Source organism: Lutzomyia longipalpis, chromosome 2 (assembly GCF_024334085.1).
Source record: "Lutzomyia longipalpis isolate SR_M1_2022 chromosome 2, ASM2433408v1".
Lineage (NCBI taxonomy): Eukaryota > Metazoa > Arthropoda > Insecta > Diptera > Psychodidae > Lutzomyia > Lutzomyia longipalpis.
Window position 1 is genome coordinate 18,380,186 of NC_074708.1, and position 23,012 is coordinate 18,403,197.

At 38.1% G+C, this 23,012-nt stretch overlaps 4 protein-coding genes across 7 annotated transcripts; all 4 read right to left on the bottom strand.

Moving 5' to 3' along the window:
- Nucleotides 1-5,465: 5,465 nt before the first annotated feature.
- On the bottom strand, nucleotides 5,466-8,508 carry LOC129791120 (uncharacterized). The gene is made up of 5 exons (XM_055829071.1): nucleotides 8,254-8,508; nucleotides 7,762-7,992; nucleotides 7,173-7,691; nucleotides 6,746-6,856; nucleotides 5,466-6,683 (listed from the first exon to the last, which is right to left on the bottom strand). Exons 1-5 carry the CDS (start codon nucleotides 8,441-8,443, stop codon nucleotides 5,530-5,532), a joined length of 2,205 nt encoding a protein of 734 aa, XP_055685046.1. The 5' UTR covers nucleotides 8,444-8,508; the 3' UTR covers nucleotides 5,466-5,529.
- Nucleotides 8,509-8,838: 330 nt separating this feature from the next.
- LOC129791121 (protein psiQ-like) lies at nucleotides 8,839-13,350 on the bottom strand. Its single transcript, XM_055829072.1, has 8 exons — nucleotides 13,073-13,350; nucleotides 12,063-12,941; nucleotides 11,781-11,894; nucleotides 11,532-11,660; nucleotides 10,605-11,357; nucleotides 10,431-10,541; nucleotides 9,926-10,048; nucleotides 8,839-9,844 (listed from the first exon to the last, which is right to left on the bottom strand). The coding sequence occupies exons 1-8, from the start codon at nucleotides 13,131-13,133 to the stop codon at nucleotides 8,886-8,888; spliced, it is 3,129 nt and encodes a 1,042-aa protein (XP_055685047.1). The 5' UTR covers nucleotides 13,134-13,350; the 3' UTR covers nucleotides 8,839-8,885.
- Nucleotides 13,351-13,939: 589 nt separating this feature from the next.
- LOC129791122 (uncharacterized) lies at nucleotides 13,940-18,272 on the bottom strand. 4 transcript variants are annotated; one of them, XM_055829073.1, is made up of 6 exons: nucleotides 18,105-18,272; nucleotides 17,903-18,019; nucleotides 15,907-16,134; nucleotides 15,312-15,842; nucleotides 15,139-15,252; nucleotides 13,940-15,072 (listed from the first exon to the last, which is right to left on the bottom strand). In XM_055829073.1, exons 1-6 carry the CDS (start codon nucleotides 18,163-18,165, stop codon nucleotides 13,994-13,996), a joined length of 2,130 nt encoding a protein of 709 aa, XP_055685048.1. In that variant the 5' UTR covers nucleotides 18,166-18,272; the 3' UTR covers nucleotides 13,940-13,993. The 4 variants fall into 4 exon arrangements, with proteins under 4 accessions (XP_055685048.1, XP_055685049.1, XP_055685050.1 ...); XM_055829074.1 differs by lacking the exons at nucleotides 17,903-18,019; nucleotides 18,105-18,272 and adding exons at nucleotides 17,293-17,409; nucleotides 17,495-17,649; XM_055829075.1 differs by lacking the exons at nucleotides 17,903-18,019; nucleotides 18,105-18,272 and adding an exon at nucleotides 17,293-17,572.
- Nucleotides 18,273-20,490: 2,218 nt separating this feature from the next.
- On the bottom strand, nucleotides 20,491-22,511 carry LOC129791124 (platelet glycoprotein Ib alpha chain-like). Its single transcript, XM_055829077.1, has 3 exons — nucleotides 22,383-22,511; nucleotides 21,926-22,318; nucleotides 20,491-20,984 (listed from the first exon to the last, which is right to left on the bottom strand). Exons 1-3 carry the CDS (start codon nucleotides 22,423-22,425, stop codon nucleotides 20,800-20,802), a joined length of 621 nt encoding a protein of 206 aa, XP_055685052.1. The 5' UTR covers nucleotides 22,426-22,511; the 3' UTR covers nucleotides 20,491-20,799.
- Between the last annotated feature and the right edge of the window lie 501 nt (nucleotides 22,512-23,012).

Consider the following 23,012-nt stretch of genomic DNA (forward strand, 5'->3'; position numbering starts at 1 on the left):
TAAAATCAAACATTAACGAACATTTTTGATAAAGTTTGTTAAAATGTTTGTTGTTTTGATGCATTAACAAACTTTAACAAACAATTTTGAGAAAGTTTGTTGAAGGTTTGTTATTTGAGTACATTTTCATTAGAAATAGAAAAAAGTGGACAATGGGCCTAATTCAGCGACCAAGAAACCCTTGAAATCTTTAAATTTTGTACTGAAATTTCAAGATTTCAAGCGAATTTCAAGGGTTTCTTGGTCGCTGAATAAGGCCCAATGTTTAAGAAAAGTGCAAAAAAACCAGAAAAAAGTGATATTTTGTGAAAAAATGGAAGTTTCATGTAGAATCTCCAACTATATCACTTGTGCGTGGAGTTTAGGATTTTTGAAGCAAATAAATCAAACTGAAAGGTAAGTTATTTCAAGATAGTCTAAATCGTTTATAGAATTATTCTCGAATTAATCATTCTGTTTATTTACAGATAATGGAATAATTATGGAACTCCTGAAGAGCGACGTCAATGTGATTTTCATCCACCCAAACATGACGGTGAAATTCTGCCGGGAATAGAGGAAGCAGCAGTACGCCCCAAAATCTCCGGAAGCACCGCAGAATCCCAAAGCCTTATAAGTTTTTGTTAACACACTGACGACGGGTAAAATACTTCCCAAAGGTTTTTTACGCGACATGTAACAATTAGTCACTGGCGTCCAGAAATGTTACCCGGTGGGACCATAGTGTGCTTATGTTCTTCGCACGTTATCAGAAAATATTTATTTGAGAGAATACTCACTTAAGTGAAACACAAATATTCTTTTAATATAAAATAATCGAAAACAAAACAATAAAAAAAAATAATATTCAAATTAAAATACAATTTATATTTCAAAAATCTTTCTTTAAGATTTCACTAACTGTTGTATGTTGAACATCAAATTCTAGCTCACAGAACAGTCAGAGGAATAGTTTAAATGGTATTGTTACGAACTTGACCCCCGTGACGAAACTTCCCGAAGATGGCGACAGTGAAAAGACTCTGGGATTCCTCTTGTATTAATTTATTGAACCCAAATTCTGTCTTCCACTCTACGTTCTCCCACTCGGGGAGGAATGCTGCTCGTTTCCACTCGGGGATGGCTGCCCCTCAACTCCCTCGGCTCCTGCTCGGGGAGGAGTCGCTGCTTCGGTTCCACTCGGTGACGGCTGCCTCAACTCCCTCTCACGCCCTGTGGTGGGCGGCTGAATTCCCTGCCTTCACACAGGGATCGTGCTCGCTCGGCTTGACGGCGAGCTGAGCCCCCGACACGGTGGTCTCGGGTTCCGTTCGGCTGTGTGTGGCGGCCGAATCTCCCTGCCTTTCTCTCGGGGATCGTGCTCGCTCGGCTTGATGGCGAGCTGAGCCCCCGGCACGGCTGTCTTCGGATCTCCTCGTGGGTGGATTCGGGTTTTGACTTTGCTGGCTTTCGCTCGGTTTCCGCTCGGCTCCGGCTCGGCTCCGCCCGCTAGTCCAGGGCTTTCGCTCGGCCTCCGCTCGGCTCCAACCGGCTCCGCTCAGCGTATCTGTATGCGTAACGGTCTTGCGGTTTCCTCTTGCCGGAGGTCCGCACCGCGAGTGAGTTCGCAACAGAGTCTCTCGCTGCGGTGGAACGCAGCTCTATTTATAACTCTCTGGGCGGCACTCGGCTGCGCTCGGTGCCGCACGGGTTCTTTTCGCTGGCGAGGCGTAACATGCGCTTGGCGTGGCACTCGCTTCGGGAATTTTCGTGGGGATTTCGTACGCGTTATTTTCTCGGGCGTAACAGTATGATATTGGTGAAGAGAATCTTTTGGACATATTTGGCATTTTTTTCTCATTCCAACATAACCACACTTTTATATTTACGTGAGAAAAAAAGTCAGATTTATGGGATAATTTCAATGAAAATCTCTCAGACGGGTTTCATTTTTGCTATTAAACATTTTCTTGCACTTTTTTTTTATCACAAAAATTAAATTGAGGTTATATAATAGGAACATTTTCTTCTCGCAAAATATATAACCTAACTCACCTGAAGTTTTACACGATGAAATTTTCCGCTACAAAACACTTAAAATTAAAGGATGTCATGCACAATACAAGGGCGAAGTACCTAATTGAAGGAAACGCAGAAAACAATTTTAACCCACCCAGTCTTGTAGGGAATCAAAAAAGGATAAAGAATCGCCAAAAATATTCACCATTTAGTTGGTATACCACAATCGTGGCATACCAAGTATTGTAATCGTCGGAAAAACCGACCATCTCAGATCGGGCTCAAACTTGGTATGAGCACGTTTTAGACATCCCACATTACGAAAATGGTGGTGGAAAATTTTTGATCCGGCCGGCCTGCCGGCCGGCCGGCCGGCCGTCCTGCCGGCCGGTCGCCCAAACTTTGCCTTATATCTCGAGAACGGCAAGAGATAGAGACTTCTGGTTTGAAGTTTTCTATAGAAATGTGGGTGTAAAATTTCATTTTTTCACATTTTCAAAATCCAAGATGGCCGCCGTCCGCCATTTTGAACTACTGTCAACCATTTCCCTTATAGCTAGAGGTCTGAAATTTTAGTATGTTGTAGAGCTCAGTGAAACGTTTTCATCAATAATTCATACTTGACAATCGGTCAAGCGGTTTAGCAAATATGGCGGCCTAAAGCAAAAAGTGTTTTTTCGATATATCTCGAGAACGGCTTGACCGATTTTGACCATCTTGGTATCAAATGAAAGGTATTGCGAAGCCCTACAACTGTCTAGAACATTTCAAGTTTCAAAAACATCCGCAAGAGGCGCTAAAAACAAAAACAAAAATTGCCTAACTTTAAGGGGCAATATCTCCGAACATCTGTTATAGATTTCCTTTAAATTTTGATATGTTGTAGCCTGACTCAATATCTTTCACCAGTCCGAAAATGAAGAAATTCTATGTCGCCGTTTAGAAGATATAGCCATTTGAAAAATTCTTGAATTTGAAAAGTTCTAAGAGCCATATCTCTTGAACGGCTTATCCGATATTGCTCAATTTGGTATCTAATTAAAGGTTTTGCAAAACTCTATAACTTTCCGGAACATCAGAAACCTCTAGAACCATTCCTTGAGGACAAAAAGTGAAAAAAACTGTTTTGGTAGAACAAAAATCCGCCATTTTGTGTTCTGGAGGTGACCTTGAAATGTATCGAAATATACATCAGATTATAGCTTATTTCAATACCTTTCCAGAACTAGTCAAGAAATTTCTGTAGGTCTAATAGAACTTAAGATATAAGAATTTTAATTTGTCAAATTACGAAATTTTACAAAAAATCGACTTTGCCTCTACTCACAAATTAAATTGCAACGCATAGACTGACCCATCCGCGTTGTGGTATACCAACTCTAATAACTGGACGCGTTATGATTGACTTTCCACTGGGGTCACAACGAAAAAAGGCAATAAAGTTTTGTAAAAATTCAAAAAAATTGACCGCCATTCGCCATTTTGTTCATTTCAATGCATGAATCATATGTTTCAATGCTTCGTCAATATGAGCTTGTCGATGAGAGTTTGACATTTCATTTTTTTTTTTGGGAGAAAATAAAAAAAATTGCGTATTTTTTAGTTTAATTATCGTGGTAAATGTGTTTTACGTGTTGATTGAGTGATTTTTATATCTGAATACCTGAAAAAAGAATTCCCGCACAGCCTGTGACCGTCTCAGCGAGCACATCATTGGTCGTGGAAAAGGTCTTGGGAAAGGTGGTGCCAAGAAACATCGTAAGGTTTTGCGTGACATCATCCAGGGAATCACAAAACCAGCAATCCATCGTCTTGTCCGTCGTGGTGGTGTGAAACGCAAAGGATTCCAGCGCAGAGGATCTCTCGATTCGTGAAAAAGTCATCTTCAAGACGATCCACGACCATTGTTTTTGGATTGCTTTGTTTTGTAACGAGAGATGTGCTCGCTGAGACGGTCACAAACTGTGCGGGAATTCATCCTTCAGGTATTCAGATATAAAAATCACCCTTGAACAACACGTAAAACACATTTACCACGATAATTAAATTAAAAAATACGCGATTTTTTTTTATTTTCTCCCAAAAAAAAAATGAATGAAATGTCAAACTCTCATAGACAAACTCATGACGAAGCATTGAAACATATGATTCATGCATTGAAATGAACAAAATGGCGAATGGCGGCCAATTTTTTTGAATTTTTACAAAACTTTATTGCCTTTTTTCGCTGTGACCCCAGTGGAAAATGGTGAATATTTTTGGCGATTCTTTATCCTTTTTTGATTCCCTACAAGACTGGGTGGGTTAAAATTGTTTTCTGCGTTTCCTTCAATTAGGTACTTCGCCCTTGTATTGTGCATGACATCCTTTCCATGTGAATTTTCAGCTAGAACATTATTTTATAGCTTAAAGGGAAACTTCTGGAAGCTTTCCTTTGCTAATTTATTCCATAATTCTCACTTTTTTCGGACACCAGAATAAAAATTAGGTTATGTTGAAAGTGTTGAAACGAGAAAATATGCCAGATATGTCAAAAAAATGCTTCGCCATCCGTTCTGAAACATTTTGAGAATTTTCTTGGCATTTACATTATTTTATATTAAAAATAAATGGTAATGATAACGTGAACGAGCAGGTTGATTTTTTTGTTCTAAAAATTCTGAAAACTTCATAATACATGTATTTAGCTAAAATCTTCTCTGTGACAGAGCAATTAAAAAAAACTAGAATATTCTAAATATCCTTCTACTTATTTCTTGTTTTTTTTACGTTTTAATGTTTTATTCGTTCTATTGTCAATATCAAAATTAATAGAATAGAATATTCTAGATATTCTATTTTCTTGTCACTATCAATCTCAAATCATTTCAAATTGATTCCAAATCATTTCAGAAATTTAATAAATAAAAATTTTTTAATCATATATGAACACCTTACGAGTCAGCAATAAAAATTTGCTGAAAAAATGTTGGAGAAGTTTTCCCACCGGGTAAATGTCAAACGCAAAAAGAGTGGCAAATTGTTACAGCGTACAGAATTGAGAACTGTCAGTGGACGCCGATGTGCGTCAAGCCGTCCTGGATGTGTTAAAAAGTAAATAAAATTGATAATTTTTATTTAAAAGGATGTCTTTTATTTTAAAAGTTACAAGGAAAAATAAACAAACTTGTAATACTTTGCTAAGGTTTGTAAGGAGCGCAATGCGAATTTTTATACAAATTTTTACAAACAATAACAAACTTTTACAAACATTTTATTTTGAAATAACAAACTTGGAGATTAAAAAGTAATCTCCTTTGACAAAAAAGGGCTTTGACTCCTTTTCACTTCCATGTTTGTTAAAAAATGTATGGGAGTTACAAACTCAAGTACAAACCTTTTTTTTCAGAGAAGTCTTACTTTCCTGGCTAATGGGCTACTGCCAACTTCCTGGCATTTCCTCAACTACAACCAAAAAATTCTTTAGATTTTCGATTAATATTTCCATTTATTTGAGCTTTAATGACATTGAGGCTGAACTAAAGGAAAATTTCAATGAAGGGGACTTAAAACTACAATAAGCAGCGATGTAAGTACTATGAGATAGGATATCGTGACTGCTGTGGAGCCACCTGGTTGATCATTGCACCCAGGTCCATCGCAGTAGTGACAAAGTTTCTCTTCACTTTCGGCCTTGCATTCATTCAGTTGATCTGCACTGAGTTCCGTGGCACATCCTCGTCTTATAGCACCGTCGGCTAGTTGCTGAATGTAGCAACCACGCTTCTCATAAGTGATGTCTGTTTCCTCACAAAGAGTTGCGTTGATTCCTTCCGGATGCTCAGCACAGTGTTCACCGTCCTCCACATCACTGCGGCATTGAATACACAGCTGCCTTGTTATGCCTTTGTTGTTGCATCCATCGCCAGTGCAGATCTCACAATCTATGTCTTCCTCCTGAAAGAAAAATATATTTTTAGGAAAACTGATAAACTTAAAACGAATTCTTAGTTCACTTTCCTGGCACATTGATGGATCCTCTAGTGTGCAACCACGAATAATGGTCCCATTGTCATCAACTATAACGTAGCAGCTTTCCTCTACTCCCAGTCCGACCGTTCCTTCACATGTTGTTGCAGCACTGGGTGTGTAGGCCCATTCACAGGCTGGATCCTCATTGGAGCACTTTATACACTCAATGGATGCATCACGATAAGCTGCCACGGAATTGCAGTATTGCCCATCGCAGATCAAACACTTTTCTCCAGCTTCTTGACAATGCTGCACACCAGGTGATGCATCACTGAGACATCCACGATGGATAATGTCCTCAACAAGGACAGAGAAACACTGATCATCTGGTTCGTAAAATTCACAGACACTCTGGAAGGCTGTGTTCACTGTAAGATCATTTTCGCATTCATTGGTGGAGTAGCATCTGTTGCATGAGCGTCGCGCAGTAGGAAAGACGAGAGAGTTGCACGATGCACCTGAGCATTCGGAGCACGTATCCGATGGGCAGATTACACCTGGAGGTAGAGAAGTTTCCCCCTGACATCCACGTACAGTCCTCTTTGATTCAGGTTCAATGTAGGTGATGCAGTTATCTGTGTACGATGAGCATGTTACGGCGTCTTCATTGCTCTGAGACATGATGCACTCTTGATCTTCATTCGAATTGCACGTATAGCATGTTTGGAAGTTTACTGGAAGATTTAAAGATGTTGGTACAGTTAGTTCAATTGAGTTTAGTTTGGCTTTTTTTTACCTTTTCTGTTGCATCCATCTTCTAAGCAGATCTTGCAATCTTCACCAGCTTTGCAGATGTCCAATGAGTTACTGTCTAGAGAGCCAACGCAGCCTCTTGAGACCACGTTATCTGGAATTGTTGGAGTAAAGAGAAATTCAGGTTACAGCAAAAATGCTTCAAGAACATAAAATTAATCCAATGATGGCAAGCAATGGAGGAAGGCATGGAAATCAATGCTGGTGAGACCTTCAAGTGGATGTTACAAGCATGATAAGGCAGTTGACGTTATCGTGGGTGTATAAAAACAGCTAAGTGAAGTTCAATTAGCGCAATTATCACATCGTTAGACTTTCTGCTACACTTAATTGAAATTGATTGTTTGTAGGGCCGGGTGACTAAAGCAAAAGGAATGAAATACATAGTCCTTGTAGTTTTCTCAACTTACTTGTGTACATGAGAAAACATCCACGTTTGTCATGGGATCCAGTTGGGCATTCTTCCAAACTGGGGACTGTTCCGAGTAGAGCACAATTGGAATCGATAGCACTGCTGCATACAACGCATTGCGATGGTTGTGCAACTTGTTCCCAGTTGCAGTTGTTTGTTGTGCAGATTGTGCAGAAGTCGTTGTCTCCGTTGCAGTCATTTAAGATCTGCTGATCTGTTCGGAAGTCATCGAGGCATCCACGTCGGACACCACCGTCTATGTCGATGTGGGTGTAGCATCGTTCAGGTCGTCCCAAGTAGACTTCGTAGCCACACATTTGTCCACTCTCCTCATCGTACTCATACCGGCATGCAGGATCAGGTTCAGTGCACTTAATGCAGGATAGCTCTGATTGATTTCTCGGTGGTTGGTTGTTGCATCCATTGGTGTTACAGGTTACACAGATATCAGGATAGCTTTCACACTGATTGTCCATTTCATCCGAAACGCATCCGCGATGTGTGTAAATATCACTTCCTGCATTGTAGTTTAGAGACATGAAAGACTTTACTTGGTAACAGGTAAGAAGAAATAAGAAGTATGCTACCTTCATCAATTACAACAACCGTGTAGCAGGAGTCATCCTCTCGGAAAACATTGCATATTTCAACTGGACCTGTTAAAGGATTTTCACATTCAACTCCTGAACATTTGTGGCATTGTCGTCTTCCCGCTGGGTAGGGTCCGTTGTTGCAGTTTGCCCCTTGGCACACGGTACAGGAGTCAACGCCTTGACAATAGGACGCAGAGCCACAACCACGTTGAATATGACCAAATTCTAAGAGTTTGTAGGGAATTCATTGAGAAATCAAGAATTTTGCATCTCCAACCAACTTTTTAATTTAATTTTGAAATAATTGATAATAAATTCAAGATGGAGGTCCGTTGAAACAAAAGAATTCTCCATATTTGTTACATCATTAAAAGAATTCGGAAACAATTGAAGAAATTCAACAGAAAACTTAATTGTATTATTTTTGAAGAATTTTTCACGCACAAAAACAATTTTATAATTTATAAAATTCAAAAGAATATTAACCGTCCATTTGAACGAAGCAATAATCCTCCTCTGCACCACAACTACTGATCAATGCAGCTTCATCTTTTAAGGTGGCACAAATGGGATTATCCGAAGAATCACAAATAAGGCACGATCCACTATTTTGTCCATTTGTTAGGGCAATTGAGGCACTTAAAACAGTTAAGAAAATCACTGAGAATGACTCCATTTTCTTGGTTCCAACACCTTCGACCGGGGACACAGCTGCGGTGGTACTAATTGAAAGGTATTGTTGGCACAGGAATTTATCTATGCAATGTTGTGATAAAAATCAATTTTAGCACATGTTTGGTTGCGCACCAATTTAATAATGTTACATAGCAGAAAGTTTACTCATTGTTCAATATTCCCGCATGATAAATTCCAAATGAAGGGCCTCGTTGGGGTATTAACTTCTTCAGGTGCACTATCAGTTGGTGATTTTGTAGTAAAATATGCGGATTTATGAAGAAGATATATGAAATTAATAAAATCAGTATACATTTTCATTGGAAAAGAATTGACGCAGTTAACATATTATGCTGCCACGTTGAAGGAGTCAAAGAATTAAGAGAAACGCAATCATTAACTAACAACAAGATTTATTTGTGTGCCACACTATGGCTTTACATTTAGTAGAAGAATTTCCCTGCAATAGCAACAAGGAGCATTGCACCCACTGAGAATGCTTGAATGGCTGAAGCACCTGCTGGCCAATCGTTGCAACCATCAGCCTCGCAGTAAGTGCACTCTTCGTTATCTTCATTCTTGCATTGAGTCAGGAGCTGATCACCGAGATCCTTTGCGCAACCTCTCTTCACAACACCATCATCATCTACAAGCACGTAGCATCCACGACCTTCATAAGTCTGACTATCTCCTGAGCACTGTGTTGAGCTGTACTCAGTTGGTTCAGAGCCACATGACTCCTGTCCTTCGGTATCGCTTGAGCAATGGAGACACTGCTGATACTTGAATGTAACTGAATTGCAAGCATTTCCAGTGCACTTGATGCATGCTGTGTTAGAATCTGGGCACTGAGTTGGGTTGTCGAGTGTGCAGCCACGAACCGCACTGGAGCCGGAAATCATTCTGTAGCATGTTTCTTGAGTACCGATCCAAACATCATTGACACATCTCTCAACGGCAGAATCACTGAAGCCCCACAGACATGCAACATCATTAGCTGCGCACTTGATGCAAGAGAGTGTCGGTGCTGATCTGGCGGCAAGGCTATTGCAGCCATTACCTTCAAGGCACTTAATGCAAGAAGCACCTGCTGCGTTGCAGTTTGTATTGCCTTGGCTGGTGTCACTTGTGCAACCACGATGAACTTCACCGTCTGTGACAACGGTGTAGCACTGATCGGCGGCTTCGTATGTTGTGCAGACTTTGAGGGTATCGCTAGCTGAGGTTAGACTTTGAATGCAAGCATCAGTACCAGAGCACTGATGACACTGCTTTCTAGCAGCTGGGAAGACAGCCCCATTGCAGTATCCACCAGCGCAAATTTGGCAGGTGTAGCTGTTGCACGTTGGGAAGTCGGGAAGGTATGTTGAAGCGCATCCTCTGATTGTTTCTCCGTTTTGACCTTTGAAAGGAAACATAAAACAGGAGATTATAAGTTAATGAGAATAAAATATGAATGATTTCTCCTAATGCCAGTACATACCAATGGCAACGATGCAGGAGTCCATGTAGTCTGTACAGACAGCCTGGTTTGCAACGTCCTGCAAATCAGTGCATGCAGCTCCACTATTGGCTGAATTACAGGTATAGCAGCGTTGGAAGTCAACTACAGGGGAATCATAAAAAAAGATAATAATGATATTACAACGCAATGACAATTAAAAAGTATTTCCTGCTTTAAGATATACCCCACTTGAATGAAAAATATTGCTCAAATAGTATCAATAAAACCCGCGTGAGATTCATGATCTGACATTGAAGCGATTGATCGCTATTCGGCTCATTTATTTTATTGATTAAACTCCTCAATTTACTTTTTTGCTTCGCTTGTAATGATGGCTATTGACTGTGTTCTGCTATTCCTGATAACGAAAACGCTATCTAATCTCTGTGAGATTTTCTATGTAATATGAATGAAACTATGTAGGTATAGCAGTGAAAGTATATTGCATGCTGTAGAGAAAATTCACGGAAAAACATTTACATACCTTTTTCGTTGCAATTATTTCCATCGCACAACTTGCATGTAGTTCCTCGCTGGCACAGACCAATTTCACCTCCCTGGAGTTCACCAGCGCAACCACGGACAACAATTCCATCTAAAGGAGAAGAAAGAATATTTTAGAAGCCATCTAAAAGGCAATAGTTTCATTAGGACTTACCAACTTCAGAACGGAAACAACCAAGGACGGTACCAATTGGGCATTGCTTCGTTGCAATTGTGCCAGTCATGGTTGCACATCCAGGATCGAGACTAGAATCGCAACTGTAGCAAGTTTCAGTAACTTCAAGTTGTTCGGTGTTGCAGTTTCCTCCGGTGCAAACCTTGCAACGTCCACCAGGTGAGTTGGAGCATTCGTTGCTGATAGCCTGTGATGTGCTCGGGTCGTACAAGCACCCGCGTTCCACTTGACCATTATCATGAATGTACGAGTAGCAACTTTCAGTACGCCCCAAGAGAACATCTCCAAAGCAAGCTTGACCAGGAGTTGAAGCTTGGGAGTCTGAGCATGAAGGCCCAGTACATTTAATGCAGGACAGTGTTGCTGGACTCTTAGTTACCTGAGTATTGCATCCTTCTCCGGAACACTTAACGCATCTATCATTGCCTGATTCATGCTGTGTGCAGACAGACTTGGCTGCTGCAGAGCTTGGATCGGAGTAGCAACCACGATGGGCGACTTCTGCATCTGTAACTACAGTGAAGCACTGATCGTTGGCATCGTAGAGTTCGCAGTATTCGAGGTTTGCTTCATCGCTAATATCTGCACAGCCAGCTCCAGAGCATTTATGGCATTTCAGGCGATCAGTTGGTAGAACTTGGTCGTTGCAGTTAGGACCATCGCACTGCATACAAGGATTTCCAGATTGGCATGAGATTGAGCCAGAGCATGCACGCTGGGTGTATCCATTCGCTAATGAAATTAATTAGAGTCACAAAATTTTATTTTTTAATACTCCTATGAAGTTTGTTATCAAGTTGGCTTTTGCTTGTTCAAGTTTACAATAGAGCTTGATATGATGATAGATCTAAAAGATCTCAGCACAAGCTGAATAGTCAATCAGTAAAAAAAAGGAGCTGAACTTACAAATTCTGGAGATACAAATAGCAGATGATGATGAACACTCCTGGCTGTACTGCAAAAGAGCTGTAGGATCGGCAACAGTGGCGCAATTAACGTCATCACTGGAATCGCATGTGATACAAGTCTTTGGTGCTGTAAATGATGGTCAGAGCAATTGATATGGTCAGTGTCGTAAATAATTGAGGAGAAAAAATAGATGCTTCACTGTGAGATAAGATATCAAAAGTGAAGGACATCGAGGGTATTACTTACGCCTTCCATTGCAGTTATCTCCATCACAGAGAGAGCAACTGGACTGTGAAGAACTGCAGAAGGTAATTTCATCGGTATTAAGTTGAGATTTGCATCCTCTCATTGGAACACCATCTGGAATGAAAAGCAAAATATAAAAATCTTACATAATTGTGCACTTAATGTTGCAAAACACCCCACCGAAATCAATAATCTAATCTTGAGTACTTGATATACAAGAGGACAGGTATTGAACTGTCGAGGAGATTTATAGCATGAACATGATATGGAAGATGAGTTTACCTGTTGTGGCTGTGAAGCATCCAACTTGGTCAATGGTGCCTGAAGGGCATTCCTGAGGTTCATACCAGCCATCCAAGGTTCCGCAATTGGGATCGGTGTGACCGTCACATGAGAAGCAAGTATGGTAGGCATAGCTTTCGTAGTTGCAGAGATTGAATGTGCACAGGGTGCAGTTAACTGCTCCAGTTTCGCACTGTTCAAGGTAGTTTTCGTTCGTGAAGGGATCATAGAGACAACCACGCGTTACACTGTTGCCACCAGTTACGTAACTGTAGCAATATTCTGGACGACCAAGAAGTGTATCGTGTAGACACTGAAGACCAAAGTCCTGAGGTTGTCCATAGCGGCAGGATGCATCTCCATTGCATTTCATACACTCCATTTGAGATGCCGCTATAGCAGGTTGATTGTTGCAAGCAGCTCCTGCGCAACTAATACAGAAACCTTGTGCATCTAACCTGGTACATTCTTGACGTCCAGTAGTAGTTGCTGGATCAGAGAAGCAACCGCGGTACGTGACTAAGGTATCGTCAACAACAACTGTGTAGCAAGAGTCATTTTCGTTGTAACTCGTGCAAACTTCGAGGTTGTCGTTGTTGGTGATTTCTGCACACTGAGCTCCTTCGCATCTGTGGCACTGAGCTCTGTTACTTGGGAAGATGGCTGCATTGCAGTAATTGGCACCGCAGGACTCACAGAGGGGACCTTCGCAGGGTCCTGTGTAGTCTTCTGCCAAGCATCCTCTTACCGTTCTTGTATCAATAATTGCCGTAAAGCATGTATCCGTTGCGGAGGCACAAGTTTTTTGTGGGAGGGTCGAACTAAGGGTTGCACATGTTGCATCAGTTGCTGAATCACAATTGTAGCAGAGTCTCTGCCCTGGAAGATTTGGAATAAAGGAATTACGTTAAAAAACTCGTAGCAAGGAGTAGTTTTTGAAAATTTTGAAAAATTAATTTTTGAAGAAACAACCGTTACGCGAAGCAAAAGAAAAAGATCTTTCAACACACCCTGAGCTAGGCTTATTCCAAAAATCACAAAAATTAACACATTAAAAATCTTCCTCTCCATTTTTCCACCGTTTTTCCATCCACACTCTTGGAGGATTGTAGGGAAACTGGAGTGAAAACTGCTCTAAGATCAACTTTAACGTCTTTGGCGCGAGGCAATTGAGGAAAACAAATACAGAAGAGGTGTCAGAGATATGCAAGAATAATTGAATTCAAGTGGATTGATTATCTCATTTTATTACACCTGTTATTTATTGACATATTCAAGAGTTAAGCACACAGAGACGATTGTCCGAACTTTTTTTTTTTGGCTATATTCGAATAATTTTCACCAAACTGGGTATCTTTATGATTTTGCGTTTGCCCTAAAGCGAATTCAATTGAGCAATAAAATATCATAGAATTTTTTTGCAATTTCCGCAGAAGAGCTAAAATTTATTGCAATTAATTTTTATTATTAAAATAGAATTGATAAGAACACACCCCATTGACGGCATTTAATTTTGATACATATCTACAGGATTCATATAAGTATGGCGCCAATAAATGCTACATACTTATTCGAAAAAATTGAAAGTCTCCATAAAATTTATGGTGCTTTTTTGCAATAGAATAATGTCCCTTCCATTGGATTAATTTTCTATGAAATTTAAGCCTAATAAATCTTTTAATCGTTGAGTTTGCAATTGAGAGCAAGATGAGTCATTAGAAATTAAAAAAAGAAATCCCCTAATTACAAATAAGAGGCCAAACTGTGGGTATAAGTCAATAATATCAATGAAAATTGCCTTATCGTCTTCAGAAAGAAATTCTTTTAAGCCATATCAGAATGATTGATGGTCCACCGAAAAAGCAATACACAGGAAATTGCTTATCTTGCTCTTTATTGTTCTTCAAAAAAATTACACAAAATTACAAAATTCAAATAAATCTGAAAATTCCAAGGGAAATCAGGAAGGCAATCAGTGATAGATGCATTGCGGAAGCTGTACCACCCTGTGGTGCTACATCGGTGTTGCATCCCTGTTCCAGGCAGAGATCGCAGAAGTTGTTGTCTTCCTCTTGGCAAGCAACATAGTCATCTGGATGCAAGTCCCTCAAACAGCCACGAATGACAACATCATTCTGTATTCTCATTGTGTAGCATCCTCTTGTTGGGTAGGGTTGATAGTCACCTGAACATTCTCTGGAAATTAAATCTTCAGCTGATTCAGCACAAGATTCCTGGCCGGGTGAACTGCTGCGACAGTGAATGCACTGCTGTCTGGTGACGGCAAGGCTGTTGCAATTGTTGGAGTAGCAGTAGTTACAGGAACTGTCTTCGGGACAACCTTGAATGCTGCTGAGAATACAGCCTCGTGTTACATTCCCCTCCGGATCAATTCCTGTGTAGCAACCCTCTTGCTGTCCCATCCACACATCCTCCTGGCATTCATAGCCGACTGGTTCAGGGAAGCCCCAGTTGCACATTTCATGATCCCAGCAGGTGATGCAGGACATCTGTGGTGGTCGAACAGCTGGCCTAGAGTTGCATCCAACTCCAAGACAGGCTTCGCATGTTGCAGCCGACTGGCAGTAGGCTGCATTCAAATCACCATCACTCAAACATCCACGGAGAGCTTGTCGTTCTCTCAGTACGGAATAGCAAGAATCGTCTTGCCAGAAGATCTTGCAAGGTAGGAGGAATTCACTTGTCTCTGTGCTGTCCCTGTTGCACTCTTCACCGGTGTCGCATTGATGGCAAGTTGTTCTCCAACTAGGATAGATACCGCTGTTGCAGAAATTAGTAGCACACGTTTGGCGATGAGTTTCAAGTGTATTATGCAGGTTGTCAACTTCAAATGCACAACCACGAATTGTATTCCTAGTTAGGTCCTGAATGATGTTAATACAGGTGTCCATGTAGTCCTGACATACTCGTACTGGTCGCGTATTATTCTGTACCCTAAGGCAGTCCACCTCAAGGCCAGAATTGCAGTTGTAGCAACGTTGGAAATCAACTGGATATTGAAAAAAAAATTATTTTAGGATGGTGTTGCATTAATTTATGAAATCATCCTTTATACCTTTAGCATTGCATCCATCTGTGAAGCAAATCTTACAAATTTCGCCAGCGTGACAATCTTCAAGCTGTTGTGTACCAGCCAAGCTCGATACACAACCCCTTCTGACGATGTTATCTGAAATTGAAAGCGATATTGTATAGTAAATTATCATTCTTTATGGATGATTCACCTACTTGACTCATATCGGTAGCACCCTCTAGCGTAGAGTGGTCCCTCTGGGCATTGTTGTGGTTCATGTTGGCTATTCAAGAGTCTACAATCTGGGTCTACTGATTCATCGCAAACAACGCAATAGAAAATATCCACTTCCAGTGGATGGCCAGCGTTGCAGGATGGAGTTGAGCACGTATCGCATGTTCTGTCTTCTCCGTAGCATTGTTCCAGATATTCCTGTGGGGTAGATGGATTCAACAAACATCCCCTCTGTGCTCGTCCATCTCCCAATCTATACGTGTAGCATTCATCCGTTCGTCCCAATGGAACCTGATGCGTACACACAGTTGCATCTATTTCTTGGGGATCATTGCAAATTTCATCATCTGGATTGCATTGGACACACGTTAGGATACTCGGGGTGGATTGAGGATCAATATTGCACCCACTGCCTTCACACTTCATACAGTATTGATCATTATTTGTACAGCCTTGTTGAGCGATATTATCTTGAGGGTCCGATGCGCAACCACGGTAGGTGGTTAGGATTCCTTGAAGGGCAAAACATTAATTAATTCCACGAATTGGTTTAACTTTCTTGAAGTGATCTTATACCATTTTGCTCCTCTACGGCAACAAAGCACTGATCAATGGCTTGGTAGTTCACGCATGGCTGGAGATTAGTCTCCAAAGCAGCTGGGCAGTTGACACACTGATGGCATTCGAGGCGATCAGCAGGGTAAATTCGATCATTGCAATTCACTCCCATACAAACGGAACACAAACCGGCACAGCTAGTCATGAGGTCTGCAGGGCATCCTCTTATAGTGTTGCCATTTTCGTCTGAAATTTAAATTAAATTAAATTATGTATACGTATAAGATCAAAGATTCATCAATTCCTGCAAAATTTCTGAAATAATTTTTTAAAAGTATTTTATGAATTTTACACTGTTTTAGAAGTTTTTTTTTAGACATTAGCTCTTTCATAACTTTAAGCTTTCTTCAAATTTTTTTGTTCTATATATCTTCATAAGTAGGTACCTATATAATTTGTTTTTAACAGATTATGCTAAATATTTGCTTGATCCATTTTATCCATTCTATCTCGCTTGAATAGATAAAGTTACACATGCATATAGTAAAGAATGAATGTCTGATGGGCACTGATGTTTTGTCTTCTTTTTCTTTATTTTTCTCTTTTCTATTTTCTTTTTAAATTGCTCTGTAAATCTCTCTTTTTTTTGTATAATTTTTTTTCTCTCTTCAATCTTTTTTTTTTCACCTGCCACACACATGTGAGAGGGCATGACCCTATTTTGTGTTTGAAATAAAATTATTATTATTATTATTATTATTATTGGGCCTTATTCAGCGACCAAGAAACCCTTGAAATTCGCTTTAAATCTTGAAATTTCAGTACAAAATTCAAAGATTTCAAAGGTTTCTTGGTTGCAGAATTAGACCCATTATTATAAAAATCTTTTACCAAAATGCATGAAAAAACATTAGTTATATTTAAGGTTCAAAGAAAGATTAATTCATTATTTAAGAAATTTCTTTTAATGTTAATTTCTTTCAGTTTTTCAGTTTATGTCACTTTTATTTTAATTTATGGCATACTAAATAAAAGTTAGATCAAGTAAATGGGACCTCAGTACTTTCTGCAATTTTTAAAGATGTTTATTCATTTTTAGGATTTTTTAGGATTTCATTTCATTCACATAATGATTCAACTATGATATTCAATGAAGACCTCAAAAACCCATTGTGTTTTTGTCGTTTTTGTGCACAAAAATAGTCAATGATAAAAATACAAAGAATAAAAAAAATCTGTTCTTTGTTCACCAAAAAGAATTTTATACCAATCAAACGCGACTCAATTAAACGAAATTTCGAAATTCAATTATTTTGCAATTCCAAAATGTGTCACTGCTTTATGAGGGAGCGAATTTCGAAATTCAACCGAATTAAACGACTTTAACACCTTTTTATCACTAACCAATTATTGTGAGGCACATTCCATCCCCCTCACAAAGGTTTGAGAGCAAAGAAATATCCTCGAGGGTGGCACACGAAGCATTGATGCTTGAATTACAAGTAATGCATTCAATTTGGCCTGTTCAAACGGATATAAAGCAATAAAGGATGTTAATAATGTGAGAGTTAATTTGTAGCTTTATCTCGTCGGCCACTAAAAGTACCATGAACCACAGCTTGAAGTGCGAAAAAGTACATCAATAGATAAACCACTTGTCGATACATTTTATTTCTCTGTGTCTAGTTCATGGAAACAAACTATTGATTTTCCTTGATTTTCCGAAAAACTTCTGAATTCTTTGAAGGTCCGTAGGTAACTGAAATAGGTAGTTGCCGTATTTTTTGGTTAACTAATCAGAACGTATAGTAACACTTTTGGCAAATTGTATATCAAATGCTGAGGAGATTTAGATATACTCATTGGACCTGATAAGGTCGTGTTTCTCATTTATGTACAATTGAAATCAGATATAATTTACTTAACCATGATTTTGAAATCTCCTCAAAATTATAATCAAGATTTTTTTTAAATAGAAAGATTATATTAATTTAAAAAGAAACTATATACGAACCGATATTTGTTAGACACTCTGTGTCTAATTCGCATCGCCCAGACAGGAGAGAAATGCCCTCAAGCGTGGCACAGGATGCATTCACCCTTGAATCACAAATGATACAGTCCGCTTGTCCTGTACAATTAAAAAAGAAATAAATAAAGAAAATAAAAGGATCAATAAAAGGTTTACACAACTCCATCACTAAATCACTAATTACCATAAACTATAGAAACGAAGGAAGAGATGCACAGCAAGAAGTAAATCACTTGTCGATTCATTTTTGTGCTAATTTACTTTTACTCTCCGCGACTAAATTCGGCAAAGGTCCGTAGCACACTGAAAGGTATTTAATTTTGGTGAACAAGAAAATACTGCGGAATCAGTTGGGAAATCTTTTGTTAACCACCTATATCAAATGTTGGGAGATTTAACTTAAATCTATGTACAGGCGATAAGGGGCTATAGAGTATCATTAAAGGATTTTAATGAACAAAGTTGAGTTTGTTCCCTTTATATCGATTTCTTAATTAATGAAATTTTCTGAGAAAAGCAAATTTTGTGCAATTGTTATCAATTTATTTTAAAGCGAATAAAGAGAATTGAAACCTTTTAATTAACCTTGTGCTGATCTCACTGATCTAAATAAATTTAACGTTAACTTTGATAAATTGCATTAAGAAAAAGATGTTTAGATACGTCAAACTATGTCATTCGTTTGAGGTTGACTTAAGACCTCAATCTCTAAGAAAATTTTAAATAATTTCTTTTAAATAAAATTATTTTTGTTCGCAAGTCTTCTTTGCATTTCAAGAATTTTGAAAAATATTCTAAAGACCGTATTAAAATTAGGCAAAGAAATTTTTTGACAATTTTCTTTAACCTTTGGAATGCGGAGGCCTTGGTAGTTACGTAGAATGCGAAGGTGGGGTCGTTGAACGACCCCAAAAAGAAGGCCAATTTTCTCCCAAACTATACAACCTGGAGTTGTCGGGTTAGTGCCTATAGATTCCTTATATAGTCCTCTTGCACCCTGCACCACAAATTCGCCGCCCTAAAATACTTAGAAGGAGATATTAGGGAAAAACATTTTTCAATCATTTTTCACAATTTATTTTTGAGAAATTTGCCAAGAAACTGCAATTTTTATTTCACTCTTCTCCACATTCCCCTCACTTCCCGCAACGTGATAAATGGCAATATTTCTCGAATATTCTTTATTGTTTTGCACATTTACATGCTTCTAATTATGTTTTATGTTGTTTATGCTCTAAAAAATTTTCCGCAGCATGACCGTTACACCAATTTTTGAATTCCCTTCTTCTACATTTTCCTTAATAACTTTTCTTGTGGTGGTCGGATTGAGCTGAAATTTTTACACAACCTCCTCAGATAACCAAAGAACTTATTTCCAAAAGATGGGAATGGTATCTTTTATATTTATGGAGATATAACACGAAATATAGCGCTGGGGTCGTTCAACGACCCCGCTCCACATTCCAAGGGTTAAACAAATTAGAGAGTTTTTGTTTTTAAAATGCAAATTCTCATTAATTTAAATCTCTAAAGGTAATTTTATAAAAAAAAATGCCAAACCCCACAGAAAAAATAAACACAAAATCCGTTTTTTATAACCCCTTTATACAGTCGGGTAAAATCATTAGAGTAGCCGAGACACATGTTCAGAATTTTCTACTATGTATGTTGTATTCGATGGAGTCGCCTGGTTCAAACAAATATCGCGAGCTTGATTAATTTTTTTTATGCAAAATAAAGGAAAAATGGAATAAATTCGTCAAAAAAAAAAACAGAGCAAAAACAGAGGTAGGTATGTAGAATGAGAGGTCTTTGATAGATAAAGTGTAATACAGAAAAATCCCCGCAGAAAGTGTTTCGATAAATTGTGAAAGAGCAACAAAACATGATTATCACGAGACTGAAAAATGATTCACAGGATTAACATTCAGAGTATGGGAAGTGATAAATTAAACGGGACGTGACGACTGTATTGGAGGTTTTTAACCACAAGAAGATTTTTCTTGGAAAAATACTTGTAAAAACGGAAGGAATGCAATTAAGTCTAGACAAGATTTCAAGAAAACAGAATAGATTTACAAAAAAAAATGTCTTTAAGATTGTTTTTAGGTTGAATATATTTTAGTATGTGAAGTTAATTTCTGACTAAGAAGCATTAAGGATATAACAGGAAAATTATAAATTTTTAAATTAGTTTTTTTTAAATTTCTGATTTTTTAAATAATTAAGAAAAAGCCATAATTTATCGAAATAGGACCTATAAAGCAAAATCCAATGACCTCATTATATTATGTGCTAAAATAAGGAATTAATTCTTATAATTATGATTGGACAATACTCTTACCTGATCTGGAAAAACAGCTTACTTACTTACCTTGATTTTAGGATATCGAAGCGTGATTATTTCTTGAATCTTCTTTATTCATTTAATAACATAAAATATTTCTACCATTTTGGCTTCTGAAATATCATCCGACTTAATAATTCCCTTACAGCTTTCTTAGCAATGTTTTGTTTATTACCTCTAAGCCATTTCAAAAGAAGAGAAAATAAATAAAATCAAACCAAGATTTGTGATCAATAATTAATTTATTGAGCAGAATACATGAGAAATGAGTATGAGACACTTTAAGTTTGCTGAATTGCATGGCGAACTTTGATACATTCTGACTTAATAAATAACACAAAGAGACCAAATTGTTTAATCTCGTATTATATGTACATGCTATTCTTAGAAGAAACTTATACAAAAAACAATATTATATATGTGACGTTGAATACATAAAGTTGGCGTATATAATTGGCAATTAAAGTCACCTAACGAACTATCTAAGAGAGACTGGATAGTCTCACCAAAGTTTTTTTTTTCTTTTCTCAGCCTAATGAAGTCGAATTGCGATGAAAAGTGCCGCGATGAGCGTCAAGATTGACAAGGTGAATCTTGTCCCACTGTTGCAACCATCGCTATTGCAAACACGGCAATTATCTCCAGTAACCCCAAGAGCAGCGCAAGTGTCTTCGCCCATGTAAAGTGTGCATCCTCTCTGTGTCTGACGATTTCCAGCTGCAGGAGAAATTAAAGAAGTTTTAATAAGTTTTTCGGCCGATATAAAAGTGTTTTTTTTAAATATATTTAGGAAATTAACTTGTAAATTTTTTAAAACTTAAAATCACCCTATTTTCGATTTTTTCAAGGATATAAATACCTACCCATTTATAGGTCAATTCTAAAGCCTTTTTTAACTTATATCTGCTTTAGTGTTAAAATATATCAAAATATCTTTGAATTTTGTAAACAAAAAAGAGACGCATGAAAAAGTTAAATTTCCAGTTAAAATTAAATGTATTTTTTACAGCATTGAGTTATAAAAAAAACAATCATTTTTCAAAAATTAAGTGAAGGACATGAATTATTGCCTAGAATCTCGAGAAAAAAGTCTTTAAATATTTTAACAATGTTTTCTATTGAGCTCTTTCGTTTTTCATGCGATATTTGCAAAATAATTGTAATTGTAATTTATTTATTAAGGGTAATTATTTAGGGAATCCGCCCTCTTTCATTTTGATTAAAAATAAAAAAAAAGAAAATTAAAAAAAAATTAAAAGGTTAAAATAAAATAATGGACTTGGAATGAATGATAAAGAAAATCTGTAGACAGAAATTAATGAATTTTCTTGACCAACGCCTCGAAAATAAGTAAAATTATTCATCTAGAGATTCATTTAATTAAATGAAGTTCGAAATGTTTTGACATATTACAGAAAGAAATATTAAATTCTTATTTTTAAAAAAAATGTTTAATATTAATACAAATTTAACTTGAAAGAAAATAAGTTTTTCGTAGTGCACGGTTTTTTTTAAATATTGAATTGATTCCCTTTTTATTTTAAAATTAATAATTTAGTATTTTTTTTTTAACTCTCAGCCTTTTTTCAATTTTCACATTAGTAAAGAAAAAAAAATCCGTCTATAATTTTTAAAATTTTAAATGAGTTTTAACTTACCAACTTCACGGTGTGCAACGAAGCAGCGGAAGGCTTCCTGCGTTGGAGCTGGTTCCTCAGAAGGATCCTGACGCAGAGAAGCATTTCGTCGTCGCCTGAGGAGTGGCACATCTCCTGGACCAACTCCTGGAGTTGGTGGGAAGAGGGTGGTTGTGGGGGTACCATCGGCTGGGGGACCTGGAGGTGGTGTGTCTGCAGGTGGTTCCGTTGACGGGGTCAATGTGGGTTGTGTAGTTGTCAATGGTGCTTCTGGGGTGGTTGTTGGTCCTGGCCCAGGTGGTCCAGGCTGTGGAAAGACATTATCCGCGGTGCACTGTTGCCGTTCGTGGTCACCGCTATTGAAAGGATCATTGCAATTTTCACAAATGTAGCACCATCGCTGCTGGGAGTATCCTAAATTGAGATAAAGAGCATGAGCCACTGATATTCCATCTCTGTATTTTACATCACTTCGCACCTTGTGCCACAAGTGTAGCCAAAATGATCACAATCACTCTCATTGTTTCACTTTAAATCACTCACAGGCACCGCTAAGAATTTTTTTTCTTTGATAAATCAACACCGTGCTTACCGGAATACGAGTGCTGGGCTGTGATTTCGCGCGGGGCTTTTATACCTTTGGACACCTGACTGTGATAAGAGGGAAATTGCTTAGATAAATAATCACCAGGCATCGATAAAAGTCGCTACGTTGGCATCTATCTCATGCTTTTTTGGCCAACCTTTTTGTCCTCCATAATGAATTGGCAGCTTGTGGAATATTTCTGCCTTTTTGCACATAGCCAATGGCTCAGGTCTTATCAATACTCTTTCGAAATGTCGATTCAAAATATTACTTTCCCTGACGCATTTTAGTTGAAGGGATTTTCACATCAAGAAATTATTTGTCATCCAACTCAATTAATGAATGACTCATTGCATGAGATTTTTCTCCCATTTTTTTTCGAGATATCTCATCTTATGACAAAAGATTTATTTTTGGGGGAGATTTGAATGTGAAATTGCCATATTTTTGTGTAGTTTTTCAGATTATTTTAATTTTAGTTTTTAATATTCAGTTAAAAGGAGTTTTCTTGTTCCTGTATGG

What these genes read in the sequence shown, in the direction of transcription:
- LOC129791120 (XM_055829071.1), bottom strand. Translation starts at nt 8,443, where the DNA reads ATGGAGTCATTCTCAGTGATTTTCTTAACTGTTTTAAGTGCCTCAATT. An exon ending in ATGTTTTCTCATGTACACAA is followed by an intron (nt 6,857 to 7,172) that starts GTAAGTTGAGAA and finishes CAACAATTCCAG; the next exon opens with ATAACGTGGTCTCAAGAGGC. An exon ending in AGATGGATGCAACAGAAAAG is followed by an intron (nt 6,684 to 6,745) that starts GTAAAAAAAAGC and finishes TAAATCTTCCAG; the next exon opens with TAAACTTCCAAACATGCTAT.
- LOC129791121 (XM_055829072.1), bottom strand. Translation starts at nt 13,133, where the DNA reads ATGGAGAGGAAGATTTTTAATGTGTTAATTTTTGTGATTTTTGGAATA. An exon ending in ATGCTTCACAGCCACAACAG is followed by an intron (nt 11,895 to 12,062) that starts GTAAACTCATCT and finishes TTTTCATTCCAG; the next exon opens with ATGGTGTTCCAATGAGAGGA. An exon ending in AAATAATTGCAACGAAAAAG is followed by an intron (nt 10,049 to 10,430) that starts GTATGTAAATGT and finishes ATTCCCCTGTAG; the next exon opens with TTGACTTCCAACGCTGCTAT.
- LOC129791122 (XM_055829073.1), bottom strand. Translation starts at nt 18,165, where the DNA reads ATGAATCGACAAGTGATTTACTTCTTGCTGTGCATCTCTTCCTTCGTT. An exon ending in CTTCGTTTCTATAGTTTATG is followed by an intron (nt 18,020 to 18,104) that starts GTAATTAGTGAT and finishes TTAATTGTACAG; the next exon opens with GACAAGCGGACTGTATCATT. An exon ending in AGATGGATGCAATGCTAAAG is followed by an intron (nt 15,073 to 15,138) that starts GTATAAAGGATG and finishes TTCAATATCCAG; the next exon opens with TTGATTTCCAACGTTGCTAC.
- LOC129791124 (XM_055829077.1), bottom strand. Translation starts at nt 22,425, where the DNA reads ATGAGAGTGATTGTGATCATTTTGGCTACACTTGTGGCACAAG. An exon ending in GGCTACACTTGTGGCACAAG is followed by an intron (nt 22,319 to 22,382) that starts GTGCGAAGTGAT and finishes ATCTCAATTTAG; the next exon opens with GATACTCCCAGCAGCGATGG. An exon ending in CGTTGCACACCGTGAAGTTG is followed by an intron (nt 20,985 to 21,925) that starts GTAAGTTAAAAC and finishes TTTCTCCTGCAG; the next exon opens with CTGGAAATCGTCAGACACAG.